Raw genomic sequence first — 23,885 nt, forward strand, 5'->3', positions numbered from 1 at the left:
GCACTACCAGTGATCATGTTCACGGTCTCACCAAGACAGCAGGTCATCTTCTTAATCCATCAGAGGATTCCTGCCTTCCTCACCTCCCTTTGCCCTCCCATCCCTCTCTGACTCTGTGGTTCTAATAAACGTTCTCCACCCTACTCCACCTTCTACCAGCCTGCATCTGGGACCCCATGACTCCCTTTTCCTCCATCCCCCTTTACTCTTACAGCTCTCTCAGTTTGCTTTTCCTGCCAAGGAACCTGTGGCATTCCCTTTCTCATCATACCTGGCTTTCATTGTGCCTCTCTTTTGCTTCTCATTGTCATTTCTTTTCTTCCTATCACTCAGAGGATTAACATGTTAGACACTGCTATTTTCCTGGACTAGGATTTGGCCAGGATCCTCTGGGGTAGTTCCTCATCAGGCTGCTCTCATGCAAGCGAGCTCGGCAGAACCCCCTGCTTTACACCAGCCATAGATTAAAGTTAGCTTTCTGAAAGCAATCTTCTTTTGAGTACTTTTGCCTCTTCTGCCGTTGGAGCTGTGGAGCATTGCTGGCACAGGGGATCAGCTGTGCTCTGCCCCAGAGGCACCCACATGTTAACAGTGACAAAATGATGCCATCTGTAAGGTATTTTGGAAAGGAAGGTTTTGTTATGTACCAAAAATGAAACCAGTGTTACTGAGCTTATTGAGTTGGAGGATTTCTATTCATCTCCTGTGGAGTTTAATCTCTCTGTTCTAGGATTAGTCCTGTATTGCCTGTGCTTAGTTTAGGGTCAGGATCTGCAGTTCTGAAGATTTGAGGCACTGACACAAACAAGTTTTATTGCCTCGTGCAGTACCTTTTATTTAAGACAATTATTCTGGAGATGCAATGCTGATTATGGCAAGGTTTGTCCAGTGTCATTGCTGCTGGCAGCTGCATTGGGTTTAGTTGATTTGAACATGGAAAACCTCTTTAGTGCAGAAGCGGTGAGTCCTTGCTCCTCCTTATGCAGCAGAGCTGGCTCTGCAACTCCCAGAGAAGCAAAAAGGCACTGATAGTTTGTTTTAGTGTCTGTGCACAGAAGGTGGATCTGTGGGGTGTGATGCGCCAGTGACACAGCAGGCTCGCTATAGGCTAGGATGGCACTGCAGTTGTTCCTAGGAAGGGCCTCTCTGGCGCTTGAGAACCCATTGCTTCCTTTCCGTATCCTTTTAGTTACAGTTGCAGAATTAGCATGTGCTTTGTTTTTTTACACAGAAATGCATTTATTCCACCAGAAGGTTTTCTCTGCAGTTTGGTTTCCCAGTTGCTTTTGCTGCAGTTGCGGCAGTGCACCCTTTACTTCTAGCATAGTCATTGCAGTACGTGGTGCAGAGAACTGTAATTGCATTTGCTAGGGAGAGCCTGGTTGAGTCATTTGGTCACTGTGCAGCGAGAGGCCGTGTGTCTGCGTGCTCTGATTCTCTGGGTGTCTTCTCTCTCCAGGCAAAAGAAGCTGGTGCTGGTGACACTCTTGACATATCCAAATGTGAACTCTCAGAGGTATGTTCTCTGCAACTTCCACTATCAACTCCCTGGAGGTCTGATTCCTCCATCAGCTCCTTGTTAACAACTGTCGGATTTAGGATCACCCCTATGGGCCTTGAGGCAGAAATGGCCTTGTTATCGGTCCACTTCTTCCCATGCCTCCTGAGCTCTGCTGGGGGCTTCGTCCTCTTCTTTTGTGAGAGCTTGCCTGTCCTACCTGATACTTCAACAGCATTTCTGTCCTGGGAACTCTTTTTCATTTGGCAAAATGGGAAGGGCAGAGTGGTCCTTTACCAGTACCTTCGTAGGACCTCATGGCCTAATTTTGCTAGTCATAAGGGAATTTGCTTGCCAAAGGCTGACTGTTTCTAAACTTAGAGCTACAAAGTCTGCCACCTGCGGTTATAGGCTGCTGGTTAAGGATGGAAATCTCACATCCAGCTTGGCTTCCTTTTTTGAAGCCAACGAAATTAGAAACAAGCTGCCTGCTGGTACGCGAGCTGTTAGTGACAGACTGCCAGGCCTTCAGAGCAGACAGCTTTTCGTTCTGGCAGCCCAGCAATCCTGCTAAGCAGAAGCCTGTTTCTATTTCAGTTTCAGTTTTTATTCATTGTCTCCTGTGTCTAAAATGTTGGGACCTGTGTAACCTTTTGTCACAGGATGCCTTTGCCAGGCAAACTTATAGATACTGCAGTGCTTCTTGGGAAAAGATTTGGGACCATTTTGGAGAGGACAGCTGTCTGCTGTGCAGTATGAAATGGCTCTGCTGAGACTCTGGAATGTTTTGTTCCAACATAGAAGCCAACAGCATCTTGTGTGTAGATTTGAGCTGTATGAGACGGTCTGTGAGCCCATCTGGGTGAAAAGGTGGAAGACAGAGGATGCACTGAGCCATCTCTGTTTGGAGCTGCAGCTGGTCTTGGATCCCCAGCAGCTCCTTTTGCATTCATTTCATAAAACTCTCTCTCGCTGTTTCTTTTGAGCCTTTATTTTTTTTTTCAATAAATAAAGTGAACCATCAGTTTGGTCTTAAAATTAATCATAACAGAGTTTAGCTGATGCTGGTTCCATGCTGCAGAGCAGGTCATGGTGCTCAGCTTTGGCTTGTGTGCACTGAATTTTCTGGCATAACCTTTTTGTGACTGCAGAGCCTGGCACATGCGAGAACACGTGGTCCTGCCTGTTGCTCACCTTTCTCATTCAGCCCACCACAGCGTGTTTGCTGAGGTTGCAAAGCTATAGGATACATTTGTATGATGACTAACTGAAAATATGCTTGAACTCCTGAGTCATCTGCACTCAGATGGTTATTAAATCAGGCAGGACTTGAGCTTCTGCCTGAGCCTTGGTGTGTTCGGTGCTGTGCACGACACTGCTGTGTGGTGGGGAGGCATGGCAAGCATTTAAATGGAAGCCGACTGGGAAGCACTGGGATCCTGGGCCAAAACCAGCCCCTGTAATTTTGAATATCACTTGTGTTTTTATTAAAATTAGTTACTCACGCTTTACAGGTGGACACCGCTTGCGAAGATATTATCTTGAGCACTCTGACTCAAGTTTTTTAAATTGTTTTTAGGTTCCTTACGGGGCCTTTGCAACTTGTAAAGTCTTGCAAAAAAAGGTAATGTTGCAATCAGAAATTATTAGTTGATTCTGCTATTTTGCTTGAGTATTGTTGTGTTTGAAATGACTGCATGTGGTTGTTTATATGTTGCTTCAGAAGAAGTTTGCTTGTAACGGATTTGGCCATTTGTACGACTTTACATAGAGAGGAATTTGGGAAGGACTAATACAGCCTCAGTGCTTTAGAGCTAACATTTGTCCTGGAAGATGAGATGGTTCTATCTAACACAATCTCATGATAATTCTTACGTAAATGACTAGGCTCTTGTTTAGATTTCATGTTAAATATTTGATCTTCTATGAAATTCGTTCACTATTTTAATATTTTCTATGATACTGAATAAGTTACTGAGCTCTTACATAGCCTCCACATTAAATCTCAACAGATGTGTCTGTTCTAGACAGCACGGTCTCTTGTGTTCATGTTTCGATGGGATTTTTCCTCTGCAGATGTTGATTCTTCATACCAATAATCTGACATCTTTAGTTCCAAAGTCCTGCAGCCTCCTGAGTCTTATAACTCTGAAGGTAATTGTGATTCTTAACAGTTAATCTGCAGCCTATTTTCCTTGCATTCCAGCTGCATTTAAAGGCCCAAGTCCAAATAAATCCCTTCTGCCTGTCTTCACCAAGAACTGGTAACAAGGTGTAGAATCTGCCTTTCCTTGGTTTGCCTCCTGGGCAGAGAGACAGTGGTCACTGAGCAGTTTGTTTAAAGTCATAATCAGTCCCAGGACTCATTTATCCTCTTTGTAATCCCACACTTCCAGCTCTACAGCCTCTCACAGTGCTGTCAGCCAAGGCTGAGTGCATTTGGGGTAGATCCATCTGGTGGGTCGTTTGAATGTGAACAAAACTGGTGACCGGTGACTGTACGTGATGGGCTGTAGTGCTGTACCTGTCATAAATGATGAGGGCTTTCAGCTCCGCCACCCTCTGCTGGGGTTCTACGAGAGGCAGAGTCATTCCAGCAGCTTGCTTCTCCCCATATATAGCTTTTCATGCCAGGCTGGCTCCATGGAGATGATTTATCCAGTTGGCTCATCCAGTTCTGTGGAGCAGCTCCCTTGGTGTCCCTGCTCTCCCTAGTCTTGAGTTTGTTTATTGCTGTATGGAGGCTTGAGTTTTCAAAAGATCTACAGGAATTAAGTGCCTGTGTCTCCTTGAAAACTTAAGCTGCTTTTCAAAGCTCCATTGGGAGGGAAGTAATTTTCACTGCTAGATAATTCATGACCATGATTAATTCTTGCACCATGGGTTCTTTTCCCAACTTTATTTGATGAAATCCAGGTTCTGGACCTGCATGACAACCAGCTGGCATCGCTTCCTGCTGATATTGGTCAACTGACATCTCTTCAGGTAAGAGGTTTGCAGCTGTGTGCTGAATGTAAAGGGTGTGTTAGGGGACAGTGTGAATATGAGGCTACTGCTATTAGTTTTTGATTAATCGGAACTTAAAGGATGGTCCTCAGAGTGTCAGATCTGTTCAATGACTTGGCTTGTTGGAGAAGGAAGGCAGGAGAAGAGCAGGAAAAGGGCAGGGATGCTGAATTATGTAGACACAGCTTAGTGCAAGGGCTGTCAGTCCAAGGGGCTCACACTGCCGAGCAAGTGCTGGGAGCAAGCAGAGCTAGAGCTTCCAGTCCCATTGATTTCCCTAGATATTCAGATTTTACCACTCTGCCATGTGATGATTATGTTGAGAACTCCGTGTGGTGGGTCACAGGGCACCCTGATGGTCCCCTCTGTGAGGAGTTAAGCTTTAGGTTCTGTCACTGCTTGCCTGTGGGAGCCAGGATGGAGAGCACTGCCTTGGATGGGAGGACACTACTTCCCAGATCCTACATCTGGGACCAGCACCTCCCGCTGCTGTTGGTTGTGAACAGGGTTTCTTACTGCATGTTGTAGCTTGTCGTACTCGGTATCCAGGGTTTCTGGAAAATAGGTTTTATTTAACTCAGGCAGTCTTGTCTAAAACTGATTTCAGATTATCCTTCTGGGCCTGAAAGGAGTCCCAGCAGCAAAGATGTGTAGCAGACCTGAGGCTTGTGTAAAGAATATCTTGACTATCTTTTCTGTTAATACCTTAGGTCCTGAACCTTGAAAGGAATCTTTTAAAATGTCTTCCGCAATCTGTAGGAGACCTTGCCCAGCTCCAGATACTCAATGTGAAAGGTATGGCACGTGTTTCTTGTCGGTGCTCTGGGCAAAGCACCATTTATTACCTGGGTCATGTTGAACTGCATTAATTATTCCTTTCAACCTGAGAAATTATTTCTTTCAACCAAGGCAAGCACCGAATGATTTATGCTATGAATGCTTAGGAAGAACACAAGAAAGATTTAAATTCAAATAGTTGGCGAGGCAGGAGAAATCATCTAAGCAGAAACTGGATCAGACTTGGTCCATGTGATGTTTTCATTAATTTCATTGCCTTTTCTCAACGTAAAGGTTGTTGGGTCATCATACTTGATCTCAACAGCTAAATGCTGACTTGTGTGCCTGCACTTGGACAGCATTTCGGAGTCCCAACTGCCTCATTCCTGTGGTGAGAATGCTTAGAGGGCTGGAGGCGCTGGTCTTCCTCCAGGAGCATGAGGAAGGAAATGGAGGGTGAGGAGCTTGGAAGTGCAGCTCAGGCCATTGCTGTATCTGTCTGCAGCACCTGACCCCTGGATGTGCAGCCCTATGCTCAGTCTCCTTTCTCCCATCTCTGGTACTTAACCAAAGGGAAGAAGACTCTATATTATGAACATTGGCCTGATAAAGAGCACAAACCCAGCCTGTAGTAGTGACCTCAGCTGAGAAGGTGGTTTTGGTGTGAGAAACCACTGCTGGACCTGTGCACTGGGGCAATGTGCAAGAAGATCCAGATCCCTATTTGCCCTGGTGGGCAGTGGCAGCCTTGAGGCCCTCCTGTGAGCCAGGACAAGCCCCATCCTCTTAGCAGAGAACAGAAAATGCGTCATACCTATTATGGCTTGATCTTCCAGCAGGTGAACTTGCTGAGTCCTGCTTTGGAAAAGTCATGTGATACTAAAATGACACTTTCCTCTTTCCAGGTAACAAACTGAAAGAGCTGCCTGTGACCATGAGTGGCTTGCGGAGCTTGCGCACTCTGGACGTCAGCGAGAACCTGCTGCAAGAGCTGCCGCGAGTGCTGGCTTATGTCCGCACGCTGGAGGTACGCAGCCAGCCATGTCTGTCTCGCCCCCTCGCAGGCTGTTTATGCTGCTGCAGGCTGCTTCCCTTCCTACTTGTTCAATATGATGATAAATTTAGCCCAGAAGTGAATTTATAGGTTTTGGGTAGGATGAACTGTGGGGGATTGTAGCAAGGCACATATGCAGTTTGTGGTGTCCAAAATAGCTTTTGCATACTCTTGCTGCTTTGGTCTTTTCTGGTTGCTTTTTGCCGTGGTTTGACAGTGACATGAGCAATCCACAGGGAGCGAACCTCTAGGTGTTATTTGCCAGGGCCGACTCAGAGCAAAAACCGCGCTTTCAGGCTTGGGTTGATTCAGTCCCTTTCCACCAGGGCTGATTCTAAATGAGCAGATGAGGTATTTCCAATGAGATTTTTCACCTCCATTCCTGTGACAGATCTCTGACTCATTGTCAGCCTGTGTGGATTTCTGGCTGGAAATGGGACAAGCATCAAGATTTTTATGGCTGTGTTACCCTCTGTCAGTGCTGGATGGTGCAAATGTTAGACACCAGCGCTGACTCAGACACCAGCATGGAGGATGTGATTAAATGCTCTATTGTCTTGAACACACAGCATTAGGCTTCACTTCTCTTGTGGGCATCTTCTGAGATGACGGATCTGTGCAGCTTGGTCCCCAGGGATAGATAAAGTGGATGTTCCTGCTGTGCCCTTCTCTACAGGAGGCATTGGGTCCTTTAGGTGGCCACAGCAGGATGAATCAGCAAGAAGTCCTTCCACTCATCGTTTATGGTACCCTTCTCTCTGTGCCCTTTGTATCACCGTCCCTTCCAGGCATTGTGCTTGAGGGCTTTGGCACACTGACATGCAGAAAAAATTTCTGCAGTTGAGAACTGTTGTCCTCTCTTGTACTTAAACACAAAGCTGACACATCTGCATGAAGGGGATGTTCCACTGACTCAGAAGCTCAGAAGCTCCTAAATAAGAATCATAGGATTATAGAATAGTGCGGATTGCAAGGGACCTTAAAGATCATCTAGTTCCAACCCCCCTGCCATGGGCAGGGACATCCCACTAAATCAGACTGCCCAAGGCCCCATCCAGCCTGGCCTTGGACACCTCCAGGGATGGGGCAGCCACCACCTCCCTTGGCAACCTGTTCCAGTGCCTCACCACTCTCATGGTGAAGAAATTCTTCCTAATGTCTAGTCTAAATCTGCCCCTCTCCAGTTTGTACCTGTTCCCCCTCGTCCTATCACCACAAGCCTTTGTGAATAACCCCTCTCCAGCTTTCCTGTAGGCCCCCTTCAGGTACTGGAAGGTCACTATAAGATCTCCTCTGAGCCTTCTCTTCTCCAGGCTGCAAAAGCCCAACTCTCTCAGCCTGTCCTCGTAGGGAAGGTGCACCAGCACTCTGATCATCTTTGTGACCCTCCTCTGGACCTGTTCCAACAGCTCCATATCCTTCTAACATTGAGGATTCCAGAACTGGACACAGTACTCCAGATGAGGGCTTACAAGAGAGGAATAGAGGGGCAGAATCCCCTCCCTCGACCTGCTGGCTACGCTTCTTTTAATGCAGCCCAGGATATGGTTGGCCTTCTGGGCTGCAAGCGCACATTCCTGGCTCATGTTGAGCTTCTCATCAACCAGCACCCCCAAATAGAAAAGGGACAATGGAATCACCTCTGAAAGGTGTCAAACACCCAGCAGAAATTTAACACAACCTTGTATTTGTGTCAGGATTCAGGGTAACATGAAGTTATCACTCCGTAAGTGAAATCTTGGGGAGCTGCAAGGGTAACTGCAGTTGGACTCTGGCTGAGCCATCGGAATAACCTGGAGCTCTGTGTGTTCTCTTTTGGAGACGCTGACCCTGGATACCTCTTCCATGACCTACCCATCACCTGATATTTGCAGTGCAGGTACAGAGTCCATTCAGCAGTTCCTCTGCAAAGGTAAGCGAGAAGAGTCTGTGGAACTTAGGGGGCTGCTCTGTGGTCTGCCTGGGTGCTGTGGCCTGTTGAATGATTGCGTTTATGAAAGGTGAACATTGTGTTGGCTCTGCTTGGGGTGGTTCCTGATGCTCTGCATGCATGGCAAGCTGGTCAGTGAGCTGTGGGTCTTTGCTGGCAAACAGCGGGACAAGAGTCCTTCTTTGAGACTTATTCTTACCATCCCACTGAAATTTGTAACGGTTTTGATAAAACGTCAGAATAGCTGGGTCAGAGATGATGTGAGTGACCATAAGGAGTCATTGCACCTCCCTGTGGTTTTGTTTTCTTGTTTGTATTTTCTCCAGTGAGAGGGTTAGTGATTGTCCAGGTACAGCTGCCTTGGGACAACGAGATAGACTCAGTAGTCACTCGAGGTCCCTTCGACCCTCATTTTCCATGGGAAAGGACTTGGGGGCTGCAGACTGATGGGTTGTTAAGAGAAAGATGAAACCAGATGGAAAACTCAGAGGTCAAAGATAATGCACTGTGGGTTTGTAAACACTCTTTAACACTGACAGGAAGGTTTAGTAGAGGTTTTATGTGGAGGAAGTGTCTTGCCAGGTATTGGGCTGATCCCTGAAACAGAAGGACGGTCAGAACTTATTTTGCTACAGGCAGGAACATTTGCAGCCCAGCAGAAGGCAATGTGCCTGTACCCATGTGAAGGAAGCATTTCTCCCTGAACAGGTTAGCTTTGATCATCTTCCTGGTGGGAATGGGATCTCCTCTCAGAGCTTCTTGTTAAGCCTACCTGAGCTGAAGGAGCTCCTTTGGGCGCTTGTATGTGAGTGAGGAGAGGGAGCAGAGTTACAAGCAATTTCACACACCAGCGAGCCTTTGGCTGTGCTACCAAGGAGGTCTTTAAGCACCAAATGTTCTTGTTTTGTGTCTGGTACCTTCTAGAATGTGGAATTGCGTACTACCCTCCCTCACAGTATCTGCTCCCCGCACTGGAGAGTGATGGAGGAGGAACCTCAGTGGATGGTGAGAACACGACAGTACATAAGTATTTGGAGGAGGAGAGCGAGTGGCAGGTGAGGCTCCACTGCCTGTGAAATTGTGTAAGAGGGTTTGGGATTTGTCTGTCCACGCCATCAATGGATCTCACAGTGTGTAGTACATCATCCCTTGTCACCTCTCCCTGCCACAACATGTGTCTTTTGGAATGAAGAGGGCATCAGTGCTCAGAACCAGAGGTAGTGTGGGCATGGGTGGCTCCTCTCCTTCCTGAGAGTCCACAGAATCACAGTATGGTTTGGGTTGGAAGGGACCTTAAAGCCCATCCAGTTCCGAACCCCTGCCGTGGGCTCCAAGCCCATGTTGCTCCAAGCTCCATCCAACCTGGCCTTGAACACCTCCAGGGATGGGGCAGCCACCATTTCTCTGGGCAACGTGGGCCAAGGCCTCCCCAAACTGACAGGAAAACATTTCTTCCTGATATCCCACCTCGTTCTCCCCTCTTGCAGCTTAAACCTGTTCCCCCCTCCTCCTGTCCCTGCACTCCCTGATCAAGAGCCCCTCCCCAGCTTCCTTGGAGCCCCTTTTGATGCTGGGAGGCTGCTCTAAGGTCTCCCTGGAGAGTCCATTGCGGACTCCTGGACAACACATTGCAAAGAACTGTCTCCATCCTTGAAGGCAATGATGCAGACAAGGGACAGGAGTGACAGTGTGACATGGTGTGGGCAGCATGGTAATGTGTTTTTGAGGGGACAGCAAACTGCCAAAGAACATTGTGATTCCCAGCTAAGTGCCAGACGTGTTCAGCCCTACCTGGGAAAGGGAAGGACAGGGGTGTCTTTTTAATAAGCTGTGCTAATTCCTGTGCTGTTTGGCAAGTGCAGGGAAAATTTCTTTGTCCCTGAAGAAGCACAGGCTCTGTGCCTCTGTTAATCTTCTCATGCCTTTGATTGATATCTTTACTCACTTGGGGGAAGATATAGAGTGGGCTAGTAATATCTACAAAAAATTGCTCCTAGGAGTAAATATCTGCTGTTATTGCTTGTTTTTCAGAACAAATTCTTGGATTATGAGAAGAGGAAGGTAAGGATGAACACCTGCAAATGCCTTGTCTGCATCACAGATCAGCTTCCATTTCTTGTTTTCCATCTTTATCTGGTTTCCCAGCCAAAGCTGAATGTTTCGAGAGCTGAGCTACTGCAGAATCCCTCCCAAAGTTGCTCACTCTGCACTGCAGGAGGCAAGTGGGAGCATGGGGGAATCTGTGGCTGCCTTGTCCAACAAACAGCTGATGTGCTGCAGTATCTCTTGTGAACGACCAATTCCAGTTTAAATCCATCTGTGTTTGCAGTGCTGGATCCATTTTTTCTCACCAGGTGGCTTTTTTCTTGCCTTTCTGTGCTGAAAGCTCGGTTTGTTTTTCATTTGAGGTGGGCAGATGTGCGTGAGCACTCCATGCACAGACTGCTCTATCTGTCCCTACCCTGAACTCCAGCCCCTCCATCACTCCTGCCCTGGCCCTTAGGCTCATAACGCTGCCATCCTGCTCTCCTAGGATTAAATGTTTCTGTCCTCATTCCCCTCACCTGGTTTGCTCTTCTTTTTATTTCACTGGTCTCTGTCCCACATGCAAGGCTCACTTTGAAATAATCCGAAGCTCCTGTCGTGCAGTTTGCTTTTCCCTTTATCTGGAGCTGCTCTTTGCTGACTGCTTCCTTCACTCTGTTGTCTTCAGACTTCCTTTGCCATCTGGGATTGAACCCAACCTTAATTTGGGGCTTCCCCATGGGTCTTTGTATTGGCCGTTTCAGTTGTATGGGTTGATGCCCAGGGACTTCAGCTTTGTGACTATGAAATGAGTTGTGGGGAGTTTGGAGAATGTCACAAAGAGAGCAGCTGCTTCTACCTCTCCAGTCCTGGGCACCTAAGGGAGAACATTTCAACCTCCAAGTCAAGCCTCCTGCTTGCCGTTTGGCTTGCTGTCTTGTCTCCAGGGAGTTACTGTGCCTTGGTTTACATTTTCACCAGGGTTTGTTCTTGCTCGGGAAGGAGCAGAGCCAGCAGTCTGCTAATTGCAGGCATTCATCTTTCTTCTTATTCCTCTCAGGAGAAAAAAATGCAGGAGAAGCTGGAATTTGAGCGGCGCCTGAACATGGGGCAAAGAGAACATGCTCTGCTTGTTCAGCAGATCAACAGTCAGAAGGATGAGATACTGCAGACAGTAAGAGAGGTAGATCTGCTCTGGGAAGGCCCTGTACGAGACACTGCCTTTCCTAAACTGACTGCTTTTTCCTTTGGTTCCCTCTTGCTTTGGCCTAGGACAAGCTGAGGCTGGAGGAGGGTCTGTCAAAGCACCAGCGCTACTTGGAGGAGGAGCGCCTGAAGCTGCTGCAGCAGTTGAAGCAAGCAGAGCAAGGCATTACCAGCCGTATCCAGAAGCTGCTAGAGGACAACCACAGGTGCAATCCAAGGGAGTCTTGCAGTGATCTTTGTCCTTTAGGGGCTTGTGTTATTTTGTCCCATTCTGAGCGGTTCATTTTGGCCTTTCGGAGTGTTATGGAGCTGGTCAGGATCAACAGCTGCAGGAGGTGCCTTAGTTTTTGAACTGCCAAAGTCCCATTTAAAGGAAGTAGAATTTGAGACCTTAAAAACAGTATTTCAGATGTATGTGTGCTGTGGGGGTTTTGCAGTGCTATGGAAAAACACTTGAATTCCTCGTTGAAGGGGTATATTCAAAGTAGTTGAAGGGACCACTGCCTAGATCTGCTGGGCTGGTGTCGAAGGAAGGTTCACAGCCTGCTTAAAGCTGCTCTTCTGTGCATGAGAAGCAAAGTTATTTTCTGCCCTCTGAGACAGTAGGATGTCCTGCTCAGCTTGATGAAAACCTTTTGGTTTATCTTTCTTTTAGGCAAAAACAAAGTTCAGACATTCTGAAATCCTTGGAGAATGAGAGGTGAGTCTCCTTGAAATCAGCTCTTCTAGAAAAGGTGCAAGAAGCTGGGGAGTAGGCTGAGACCTTCCTTTCAGAGCCAGCAGTCTGAATCCACCAGTCAGGGGAGGTTCATCGCTCACCTGCAGCTGCTTCTGGTCACTGTTGGAGGCAAGGCACTGGACTTACTTGCCTGGTTTTACCAAGTCTGGCAAACCCAGTGGAATGGGGATTTTACTTCTTTTTTTATCTCTGAATGGTCCTAGCTAAGATGTTTGGGAACAAACCCTCTATCAGGGACCGACAGAAGTCCTGCATCTGTTGGAAAGCAAGATGTTTATGAAGGTGATCCAGTAATATGTGCAGACTGGGAGGAATATGTTTAAAGCAATGCTGCCATTCAGTGCACACTCCGAGCATTAATGGCTTTGCCACCAAAAGTGGTTGTCCCCAACTCTGCCTGCATGCTGCCCCCTCCCCTCAGCCAACCGTTTGTGCCTTGGCACAGTAAACTGGGCGGGGACACTGACCTGGCTGAAAATAGAATCACAGAATCACCAGGTTGGAAAGGACCCACTGGATCATCGAGTCCAACCATTCCTAACACTCCCTAAACCATGTCCCTCAGCACTTCATCCACCCGTTCCTTAAACACCTCCAGGGAAGGCGACTCGACCACCTCCCTGGGCAGCTGTTCCAGTGCCAATGACTCTTACTGTGAAGAATTTTTTTCTGATATCCAACCTGAACCTCCCCTGGCGGACCTTCAGGCCATTCCCTCTTGTCCTGTCCCCTGTCACTTGGGAGAAGAGGCCAGCTCCCTCCTCTCCACAACCTCCTTTTAGGTAGTTGTAGAGAGTAATAAGGTCTCCCCTCAGCCTCCTCTTCTCCAGGCTAAACAACCCCAGCTCTCTCAGCCGCTCCTCGTAAGACTTGTAATATAAATCCCTTTGGATTTATAAATAAATAAATAAATGGATTTGTAAATAATCCCTTTGGATGGCAGATAGTTTTCTAGCCATGCCGGTTCCTGTTGTGTTGAGTGGCGTTGTGTGTGTTTGTGCTGGGACAAGGACAGGGGAGGTGGGGATGGAGGCCAGGCTGCTGTTTTCACTGGTGCTGCTCACTTAGGTCAGTTTTAGAGCACTTGTGCAGCCTTGAGAGAAAGGAAATAAAAAACGGACTGGCACTGTGTTTGGTAAGAGCGTGTGCACATTGTTTTGTTTCTCAGAAAGATTGGCTTTCAACTCTAAGAAGCAACTTGGTTTTGAGTAAAATTTGTATTGTCTCCCAGAGACTTAGAGGTTCCTCACCAAGAAATCACTGGACTTTTGTGTCTCTGATACGCATATGGCTTTCCTGAGCAGGTGGCAGGGTGAATCTACCCAGCCTTTGGGGTCTGAGATGGATGGGTGGGGAAGTGAGACAGACAGTGCTTGTTTGAAGGAGTGCCTGAATTGGTCTTGTTTGTTTGGCAGAATAAGGATGGAACAGCTGATGGCAATAACACAGGAGGAGGCGGAGCATCTGCGCAGAAGGGAAGTGGCCTGTAAGTCCAGACAACTCTTTGGGGTGATAAGATGCAAGGAATTTCCTCTGGAGATGCACTGAGTAGGAGACAAACACGTGGGAGATGCTCTGTCATGCACTCAGTCTTGCTGCCTTGCTTGGTGCAGTGGGGCAGAGCTGCAGGGGGTTGCAGTGCACCTGTACTATAGCTGATCTGCTGCTCCCACCTCAGCTTACTGCTGCTTCTCCTTGAGGTGCAAGCTCTGCTCCTTGTGTAGCTCCAACATGTCGCATGAGGAGATTGCGAGGCTGGATATAATCACATAAAATGCTTGGCATTTCAGAGGGGCCAAGCAAATGTTGACTGCAGGAGGCATATGGTAAGCAAGAATGGTGCTCGGAAGCCTTGACTGCTCACAACGACCATGAACAGATCTAGGATTGAAGGGCAATGGTGTGTATGTTGTCACCCTGAGGATGGGTTACTCGCAGTGGGGCGGGCAGAGGGTTGATAGGCATTGACTGGCCGCCTCCAAGCACTGAAGAGATCCAAGCACAGGCAGGGTGGAGTTTGCTCAGCCAAGTTCCCAATAAATGGCTATGATTCTCACAGCTTGAATGAGTCTGCTTTGAAAGCAATGAAATGGAAAAAGCAGGGACAGGTTGGAAAGGAGAGAGAAGGTGCTGTTAATTGCAAGTGATTGTAGCAGCAGTGGTAGATGAGTGCCTGTTCTAGACACCCACTTCTGATGCAGACTGACAGCTCTTCTGTCTCCTAGCTGCCATGCAACAAATGCTGGCTGAGACCTACAAGAACAAGTTTATCCAAATGACCTACGAGGCTCGTCGGCAAGACCTTGTCAACCAGGCCTGCTCCAGGTACAGTGGGAGGTGTCTGGGGCTGGTGTTGCTGTTCTAAAGCCCCTTCCTTTCCAGCAGTCCTTGCTGTGGTTCCCATAGAATCATGGAGTGGTTTGGATTAGAAGGGAACTTAAAGTCTATCCAGTTCTGCCCCCTGGCATGGGCAGGGACACATCCTACCGGATCCGGTTTCTCCAAGCCCCATCTCACCGGGCCTTGAACACCTCCAGGGATGGGGCTGCCACCACTTCTCTGGGTCACCTGGGCCAGTGCCTCACCACCCGCACAGGAAAGCATTTCTTCCTAAGATCTCATTTAGATGTCCCCTCATACATACACCCAGGAGCTCCTGCAGCCTCTGGAATGCAGCAGGACAGCTTTGTAAGAGCCGGCAGTTTAAAGAAACTGTCGAGCTTGTTTAAATGAACCACCTTCTAGCCACAAGAATGTGCGTGTTAATCATACTGTGGATCAATTATCACTTTTTTTTACACTGTTTATTTTACTTTATACGTTCCACTAAATATGGAGCATGAAATTAGACTGATTGTCTTCCTGTTTTGTTAGACAATTCAGTGTCAAACTCTAGCACAGAACTCCTTTCCTCACCTCCCAGCGTTGTCTCAAGGATGCTGCCTGTATACACATAAGGGTTCTTGCATTGCTGTAGGTGCAGAGAGCATTCTGTCCTGCTCTGCTTACAAGAAGGTGAGACATTTTAATCTGGCACTGAACAGAAACAACTCTGTGCGCCTGTGACCCGCACAGCGGAGGGCAGTGGGCAGACATGGTCCTGGCTGCAAGCGCAGGCGGTGTGTGGCCACACTGCCTGGGTCTCCATCAACACAGCCTTTCCAGTGCAGAATACTGATATGCAAATTCATCACCTGAGCAGCCTGTTGGACTTTGAGCTGTACACAGGCAGGCAGCGATGCTTCTGCTCTGGCTTGGCCTGTGGTGCAGGTTTGGTTGTAGGGAAGGTGGTTTTAAATCTTAGTCCATACCAAATTTCTCCCTTCCTGGATTCCCTGTTGCGTGCTTTTCCTCTTGCTTATGTCAAGAGTCTCAGACCCAGCAGTAACTCTGTGTCAAATCCATCTTCTTGCAGCCTAGCCGAGATGGATCAGAAGTTCCAGCAAATCCTGGCTTGGCAAGAGCTGGATCAGAACAAAGCTGTTAGTCAGATCTTGCAGCAGGTAGGCAGGGGAGCAATCTGGGGGGAAATGAAGAGAAAGCAACTGCACATAAAAGCAGGATCGAGAGGGGATCACAGGAGCAATGGCAGCTGGGCTGGGCTGCATGCAGAAGTTATTTTATTTAACACTACCTGCTAAACCTTGAGAATCTTTGGTATTCTAACAAGCGGACTTGGGCAGTGGAAAGAAAAATGTATTTATTTTTTTACTAGACAGCAAATTTTCAGAAAAGTCAGCAGCACAGACCGTGGGAAGCAAAACTGGTCTGCTGACTAATGAGAGAGGATTCTGAGGCGGAAGTGCAGATTTCCTGGGAGACTTGGGGCAGGCTGCTTTCAGGAAGCTTCTCCTTTTGAATACATCCTTTTGGACCTGGGAGCTCTGCAGCTTGTTTTGCAGAAGCGCTGGGCAGCCGTGCCTTGTTGCACAGCCTGGATGCTCAGTGCTGGTTAAAGGAGAGGTGTGGTACACAGAGCATTAAAAATATGTGTTTGAAGGTGAAAATAACTTGGTTGTCTGTCTGTAAAGTGGGTTGTACCTTTTGGGAGCGTGGGATCTAAGTCATGGTGTGATCAGGACATTGTTGCCTGGAGTAAGCGCTGTTCGGGTGTTGTATATGAGTCACTGCGAGGGAACAGGGCTTCTCAGCCTATGTGCAGCTGCATCAGCAACCTCACTCAGCAGGATTTTACCTGTCCTGTAGATTGAGATGCAGAAAGCTGCCTTTGAAGCTCTCCAAGTGAAGAAGGATCTCATGCACCGGCAGATCAGGAACCAGGTGAGTCAGCATCAGAAGAAAGAACAGCCAGCTCCTCAGCTCATAGCACCATTCAGTGAGACGCTGAGGAAGATCAAAGCGCTGTGAGCATAGAGCAGGGTCTGGAGGAAACGAAGAGCTCTGGTATTGCCGAGAGCTCTGTAACAGCGTTGGGCAGTGCTGATTAAACTACAGTCTCCCAGCTCCGTGGGAGGAAGTGTCAGTGCAGGTTTAGATTCATGAAAGGATGGAATTGCCATTGCTTCAATCATCTCAGCGCTAATGTGGGTGAAGTGCTGGAGAGTGGTCACTAGAGGACAGACCTGCCTTGGCTCTGTGGCGTGATCTGCAGTTGGAACTGATTTCCTTCAGGTTTTGCACTTAGCAGGGCTGCTGTTTCCACATGAGTCTGCTGCATCTCCATCCAGCACATCGGAACTGCACCTTGAGCCATAAGTTCACCTTTTTGTTCCCATCCTCAGCCTGCCTTTCTGAACTCCATTCTGCAGAGGGTGCAATGCAATAGTCAGGGGGAGAGCGAGAGCTGGGGGAGAAAGCAGTGGTGGTTGGTGCATAAAGGTGAGAAAGCAGCTGTGGTTGGTGTGCAAAGATGGGAAAGCAGCGGTTGTTGGTGCGCAAAGATGGGTGGCTGGTTTCTAACACAGGGTTTCATAATCTTCCCTCTCCTGATCTGACAGTAGCAGAAAGGTTTAAGAGCTTGCATATATTGAGTCACTTGGTGATCAATCTCTGTGAGAAGCCTGTGGATTATGGATGGGCAATCCAGGAGACGAGTCTAACAACCTCCAATGTTTGAGTTCATCAAAAAGAGCCCTGCAGTTTGCTTGCAGTTGCTCCATAAGCAAAGAGTGTTCGTTCCTTGATACCGTGGCTGACCTTTTGCTGTTGAAATCCAGCCCACCCCACCAGCATCGTGCACAGGCAGTGGGCGGGCAGGAGCCCTGGGTACCGCCTGTGGCAGAGCCCCGGTGTCAGCAGGAATTCTGTAATTAGGGGCACGCATTAAGCAGCGTGGCCTGGGGATGGTAGATGGCCTGGCTGATAGGTGAGCTGGGCTGTCATTTTGGCTTTGCTGTGGGATCTTGGGCAACTCACTTCACCTCTCTGTGTCTCAGTTGCCCTACCTGAAAGAGCACGTATTGTTATGGGATTTGCTGGAGCATCTCAAATCCAGGACCCTGCCCTAGTTAATCGGTGGTTTGAGCCGTGGTTCTAGGAGGACTTTGACAATCAGTTGCTGCCTTCCACAGTGGCTGCAAAAGGGTTGGCTGAACAAACTGATTGCAGTGTGCTTCTAGACTTGAACAGGAGGTATTTAGTGTAGAGAGACAATTAGAGAGCAGGGGACACAGCTCCTTAGGTAGAAGACAAAGACTGACCCTAAAAGCATCACAGAAGGGCATTAGCAGGATCCCCAGGCTTGTGGGCAGCTCTGTAGTGCCGTCCCTCCAGGGCCGCAGTCAGACCTCATCTGAAAAGAGCATAAATTAAAGTCATTTCAAATGTCAGTAAAAAATGTTTCATCTTCTGTTTAGATTAAATTAATAGAAACAGAGTTATTGCAGTTGACACAGCTGGAGTTAAAGAGGCAAGAACTGGACACAGAGACGCTGCAGGTATGTAGGGCTCTGGGGCTGCCCCACCACCCTCTCTCTGCTCTGGGATTGCAAAAGCTCCGCTTGCTTCTTTTGCTCTATGCAGTTGCCAGATGGTTTTATACTTAGTCAGAAGAGTGCTTACTTACAGGATGCCTCAAAAGCCTCTTTGTCGGTGTAGCGGGAACATTGCTGTTGCTCTTAAACACCTCGGTGCATTTTGAGGGGAGAGACAAATGAGTCCTGATAGCACTGATCAGTTCCAGGTTTGGTGGGTGGGGAAGGATTTTGCGATCCAGTTGTTGGCTGGCCCAGAAACGCCTGCCTGCCATGCATCGCATGCCTTCCTACATTGTTGTGTTGTGTTTCGTTGTTAAATACCTGCCAGTGATGGCTGTTGGCTTTCCCCGTTCATTTCCCAGCCTCGTCTCCCAGGCTGCTCTGCCCATCATCCCACCATTCGTTGGGCTGACTTCCTCAGCAGTCACTCATGTATGAATATCAGCTTGGCTTTGCATTTTTGTTATTATGCTTTTGCATCAGTTGTTTTCTTGTGTGTGCTGTTTGCCAGATTAGGTCACTTGTTTAGTCAGCCTGAAGTTGGTAGCGAGCGCCATATGCTTTGCAGGAGAAGCGCACCCAACAGAGTGGTGTGCTTTGGCGTAGGACAGGGCTGCTTGGACACCTTGAAGTGTAAGATTTGGGTTACACTGCTTTAACTCATGCAGCTCCTCCGTATAACACTGCGGTGTTGGAGGTCTCATGGTGGGGACTGCCCCGAGTTCATGCAGGGAAGATGAAGGAACCCCAGGCACGTGTAGCTCAAATGCCACAGGACTTGGGGGATTCCTGGTGGGTGACGGCAGCTCCAGAGGAGTGCGGAAAGCAAGTCTCTGCTGTAGAACTTGTCTGTGGTCCAGCAGGAGGCACAGTAGATTTGGCATTCAAGCACTGGACATCAGGAAACAGTGTAAGACAGATTGATCCCCCCCACCTGCTCTGCAGTCTACTGCCCGAAGGGACCCTGCAGTGACTGAACCCCCAAAGTGCGGGCAGTGTCCACAAAGTGCTTTGGCAGGTTTTCTGCGGTCCTGCTTGATCCGTCCCACACAGCAGAGAGTTGCTTCTTCCCCCAATTTACAGGTGCTTTAGTAATGGACAACTTGATAAATTGTTGGAAAGTGGGAAGGACCTAAAGCACCCTGAGAAAGGGAGGTGTTTGCACAGGTCTCCTGCAAGGTTAGTTTGGAGGAGAGTGATCCTAGCGGGATCTGCAGTGCGGGTGGGCAGGAGAGCTCATCTTGAGGTTAGCTGAAGCTGCCTGGGCTCTCACCTGGAGCAGCTCCCACATGTCACTGTCTCTCTGGCACAAAAGAGTTTCCCTGCCTCCATCAAGGCAAAGCATCTCTGATCAGCTAATGGTGAGCTTTGCCTGTGAGAGAGGGCATTTCCGTCTTCTGTGTGAACAGAGGACCTTAACTGTGTAGGATCCAGATGGGAATCAATGAAAGTTTCCTCACAGTTCTTTAAGAGGTCAGCGCTTGAACATCTTGTCCCTTTGCCCATGGCTATCTGAAGGCTTTTAGGCCAGTGACTGCTGGCTTCTGCTCCATTAATAATCCTCCCAGCAGGTGTGAGCTGGCTGGGACTGGGCTGTGCAGGGACGCCACAGGGTCTGACGTTCCTGAGATGAATCACCTCTCTGCCGTGATGACTTTCCTCGCCCTGGTACCTGGCAGTGGTTGGTGTAAGACTCCAGTGAAAGCACGCTTCCCAAAGACATGGGTTGCTTCCTTAGCTGTCCTGCCTGCCTGCAGGCTTCTAGACCTGTGTCCAGGTGGTCTTTCTCAGTTAAGGAGGGGAATCATGAACACTTGTGGTGCCATTGACTGACTGATGGCACCAGGAAGAGCTGCTGCAGGCCAGCATGGTCTGGGGACGTACTGGGGATTGGCACCACCAGATAACGGGCTGTGTGGGACCAAAAGAAACAGGCTCAGGTTGGGGCTGCCATGCCAGCTGCTAGGAGAGGGTTCAGGCTGTCTGCTCAGCCAGGCTGAGGGCCTGTGGAGCACAGGGCTTCCATGTCTGCTGTGGCTGCTCCGGGGATGGTAAGTGCTTTGCTGGAAAAACGGGGTAGAGTGGTTGCTTGCAGCCGTGTGGTACGTGTGGATGCCAGAGTCCTTCTGTTGCAGGGGGTGATCACAGAGCAACGCCAAGCGCTTGGCTACCTGCTGCAGCAGCTGCTCAAAGAAAAGAAGCAAAGGGAACAAGAGCTGCGACAAATACTGGTAATGAAGGCTCCTAATTAAGTGCCGTAGATGAGGAATTTCATGGGCTGACTGCAAGGAGAGAGCCCATGGGTTAGCACAGGAACAAAGGGGAGTAAAGAGGGCCCTCAGGGATTGTGTCCAGATCCAGAGGCTCATTTAACTTCAGAAAGTGCTAACATGAGCTCTGAGGGGCAGTTAGTGCTCCTGGTGCAACGTGGGCCACCACCACCATTATAATCAGGAAAGACAGCTGCAGGGAGCATGAACACAATCCCACAAAGGCCCTGTGTGTGGTCTTGTAATCCTGAAGACCTCCAGACTCTCCTGAGCTTTGGGAGACCAGGCTCCAGTGTCTGGGGCAAAGGATTGGAGGGGATGCACAACCTTAGGCTGGCTGGGGTGGGGTCAAAGTGGGAACAGCCTGCAGGAAGGCCAGAAATTCCCGTCTTGCCATACCTGTGCCTGTCGCAGCGCTCTGAACTGGCCCTGTTCAGCCCAGGCTTTTGGTTTCCCCTCCTACACGTCCAACCCAAGCTTCCTTAAATACGTCCAACCCGAGCTTCCTTAAATACCACTTGCAATGTTATCTTGGGCTGTTGAGTGAATGAGTTTGTCTTTTCAGCTGGAAATGGAGGCAAAGAGTGAAACCAAACAGGAGAACTACTGGCTGATCCAGTACCAGCGCCTGCTGAACCAGAAGCCCCTCTCCCTGAAACTCCAGGTCGCTGCTGCTGTCAATGCTTTTACTGTAGCTGCATTCTGCTCCGCAGAGCATGGGGCGAGAGCAAAGGCAGCTTTGCCTGGACACCCGGGCTCAGCGAAGGCTGGGAGCAGCACACAGTCCCCTTGCAGAGGCTGACAAGCCAGGGGTGACCCTGAGCTGCCTTGCATTGAGTTCATTGTGCTCCAAGTGGAGCTGCCCAACGGCCCTCACATTCCTGTATGTTGGAGGTCTCGGGGCCGCCCAGGTCCACGAGAAGCCAATACCTCAGCTCTCTGCCAGCCAGAGCTGCCATCCTACCACCAAACTGCTTGCCAGGAGCAGAGGACACTGAGCACCTTTAAAGCAGAGCTTTTTGTTCCAGCTGAACCTCAAACAGCTCCGCTTGGCTCCCCAAAGATCCCTGCAAATCTGTCTGAATGCAGCAGCTCCTTTCAGTTCCTGCCCTAACATTGAGCAAGGGACTTTGCTGTTAAAACACCTGTGGGGTTGGCCACAAAGGGATGGATCCGAGCTCTGCCCCTGCTGCACATCAGCTCGAGTTTGCAGAGCAGGTGCTATTGCAACCATTGGCTGCGAAAACGGTTATGTTTCATCATTTCCAAAACACAACATTTTGAATTGTGCTCATAAAATGCCTGAAGCGAGAGCTCCTGGTTGGGCCTCTGAGCTTTGATGCCTTCAGAGATGCAAAACACTTTAAGCAGGGCAGAGGGCAGGAACGTCCCCATGTTTTTCTCAAGAGCGAAGTCTGTGAGCTCGCTTGTGTTTTGCAGGAGGAGGGCTTGGAGCGGCAGCTGGTGAACCTTTTAATTGAGTTGTCTGCAGAACAGTATGTGCCAGTCTTTGCACATCATCGAATATCCTTGCAAGCACTCAGCACCATGACTGCCAGTGACCTGGAAAAGGTACGAGACAGCAGACACACAGCACGGGATGAGACTGACTGCTGGGACTGAGCCTGCCCTTGCTCTGAGCTAGGCTGTGCCTGTGATCGGGCAGGAGGGAGTGTTGGTGACCCTGGAGCATTGCCTCCCAGCAGGGAGAGGTGCCAGTGCTGCTCTGTGCCCCATCCAAGTAGGTGAGAGCTCTCCCTGAGCCCTTGTAGGGTGAGATGTAGCTTGGCTCTTGGTTTTTTTTTCCCTCAAATGCTCTTTGTGCCATAATAGCACCAGGGAGGATTCTCTTCTCTGGCTTTGATGCCTGAGGGAGGTGCTTCCCTTGGCATGGCCAAGTCTTGCCAACGAGGCCCAAGAGTTTGCAGTGTCCCCATGGGGACATGAGTCTCCTCCTTTCTGCTCTGAAAGCTAACAGCCCTGCTCTTGCTCCACAGATCGGTGTGGCAGAGGCTGGCCTGCAGCGTGCCATCCTCAAGCGAGCTCAGGAGATCCTGGCTGTGGCAGAGACCATCCCAGGTACCACCAGTTCTTCTTTTGATGCTTGCAGTAGGTACCTGGGCCTTGACCGGAGAGATCCACGGAGCCAGGTGTCTGCCTCGGGGAGCGGAGCCGTGCAGGGCTGGTGTGTGAGGAGGAGAGGCAGGGCAGGGAGCGCTGGCAGAGATTGGGCTTTCTTACTTGTCATCTTTTCCATCAACTTCCTGGAACTGTTGGAAAGGGTCCAGAGGAGGCTACAAAGATGATCCGAGGACTGGAGCACCTTCTGTATGAGGACAGCCTGGAGAAGAGAAGGCTCCGAGGAGACCTTAGAGCAGCTTCCAGTACTGAAAAGGGCTCCAGGAAAGCTGGGGAGGGACTTTTTACGGAGGCATGGAGTGATAGGATGAGGGGGAATGGCTTTAAATTGCAGAGGGAAGATTTAAACTAGACAAAAGGAGGAAATTCTTTACGATGAGGGTGGTGAGGAGCTGGCCCAGGTTGCCCAGAGAAGTAGTGGCTGCCCCATCCCTGGAGGTGTCCAAGGCCAGGTTGGATGAGGCCTTGAACAACCTGATCCAGTGGGTGGTGTCCCTGCCCATGGAATGGGGATGGAACTGGATGATCTTTAAGGTCCCTTCCAGCTCAAACCATTCTGTGATTTATTGAAGCCCCGAACACCCATCTGCCCGCAGCCATCCCCGTGCGTGCTGGGTGGGGAGATGGGCTCACACGGGCTCAGATCTGCTGCTTGTGGTTGCAGAGCTGCTGAGGAAGGTGGATGCTGAGGTCCCTGCAGCCCCAGAACCCAGTGCTCCCTTTGAGGAGGCTCCGAGCCCTATGGTCCCAACGGCTCCCCTGCTGCAGTGGGATGAGAAGAAGTCAGAATGTGTCGTCTGCATGGAGCGAGAGGTGAGACTCCAGCACAGGGTGCAGGGGGTGCAGTGAGGGCAGGATCCAGCACATCCCTCTGTGTCTGTATCCCCAGCCTGGCCCTGGGCAGTGCCTGGATGCTTGTCCCTCCAGCTCCTGCGCACGGTGCGGAGGGAGACAGGGCAGGGCAAGGCCTGGGACGGAGCTTGCTGAGCTCCTGGGCCAGTCTGTCCACACAGCAGCTGTGGGAAGCGTTGGTGGGGCTGTTTGGCTGAGCCCTGACCGTATCCTTGTGTTCCGCCCTGAGGCCCCTTTCACTCCTGTTCTCTGCACAGCCCAGACCCTCGTCCACACACAACACTGGGCTGTGCCCTTGGATGGAGCTCGGGGTGTGGGACTCTGCCTCCCATGCTGTGACACCCCCGGAGGATCCCCAGCTCCTCCAGCTTCGTTTCCTTCTGTGCTGGAGTACCATGGTGCTGGGATGACTGTTAGGAGACAGAAGCACTCTCCATGTCCTCTCCTCTGTCT

General features: G+C 49.6%; 1 protein-coding gene across 2 annotated transcripts in view; it reads left to right on the forward strand.

Moving 5' to 3' along the window:
• The window catches only part of LRSAM1 (leucine rich repeat and sterile alpha motif containing 1), a 29,981-nt gene that overhangs the window by 4,608 nt on the left and 1,488 nt on the right, over nucleotides 1-23,885 (forward strand). Inside the window, exons 4-25 of one of the 2 annotated variants that reach the window (XM_054084073.1) lie at nucleotides 1,460-1,516; nucleotides 3,078-3,122; nucleotides 3,575-3,652; nucleotides 4,415-4,483; nucleotides 5,215-5,299; nucleotides 6,187-6,308; nucleotides 8,157-8,247; nucleotides 9,190-9,320; nucleotides 10,297-10,326; nucleotides 11,351-11,473; nucleotides 11,563-11,702; nucleotides 12,152-12,196; nucleotides 13,651-13,721; nucleotides 14,461-14,560; nucleotides 15,651-15,738; nucleotides 16,442-16,516; nucleotides 18,052-18,132; nucleotides 20,307-20,402; nucleotides 21,007-21,105; nucleotides 21,882-22,013; nucleotides 22,439-22,520; nucleotides 23,245-23,393. In XM_054084073.1, coding sequence (XP_053940048.1) covers nucleotides 1,460-1,516; nucleotides 3,078-3,122; nucleotides 3,575-3,652; nucleotides 4,415-4,483; nucleotides 5,215-5,299; nucleotides 6,187-6,308; nucleotides 8,157-8,247; nucleotides 9,190-9,320; nucleotides 10,297-10,326; nucleotides 11,351-11,473; nucleotides 11,563-11,702; nucleotides 12,152-12,196; nucleotides 13,651-13,721; nucleotides 14,461-14,560; nucleotides 15,651-15,738; nucleotides 16,442-16,516; nucleotides 18,052-18,132; nucleotides 20,307-20,402; nucleotides 21,007-21,105; nucleotides 21,882-22,013; nucleotides 22,439-22,520; nucleotides 23,245-23,393 — 1,989 coding nt within the window. Of the gene's footprint in view, nucleotides 1-1,459; nucleotides 1,517-3,077; nucleotides 3,123-3,574; nucleotides 3,653-4,414; nucleotides 4,484-5,214; nucleotides 5,300-6,186; nucleotides 6,309-8,156; nucleotides 8,248-9,189; nucleotides 9,321-10,296; nucleotides 10,327-11,350; nucleotides 11,474-11,562; nucleotides 11,703-12,151; nucleotides 12,197-13,650; nucleotides 13,722-14,460; nucleotides 14,561-15,650; nucleotides 15,739-16,441; nucleotides 16,517-18,051; nucleotides 18,133-20,306; nucleotides 20,403-21,006; nucleotides 21,106-21,881; nucleotides 22,014-22,438; nucleotides 22,521-23,244; nucleotides 23,394-23,885 lie in introns of those variants that run through there. The other variant, XM_054084072.1, reaches the window with a different exon arrangement.

This window comes from Cuculus canorus, chromosome 19 (genome assembly GCF_017976375.1).
Source record: "Cuculus canorus isolate bCucCan1 chromosome 19, bCucCan1.pri, whole genome shotgun sequence".
Lineage (NCBI taxonomy): Eukaryota > Metazoa > Chordata > Aves > Cuculiformes > Cuculidae > Cuculus > Cuculus canorus.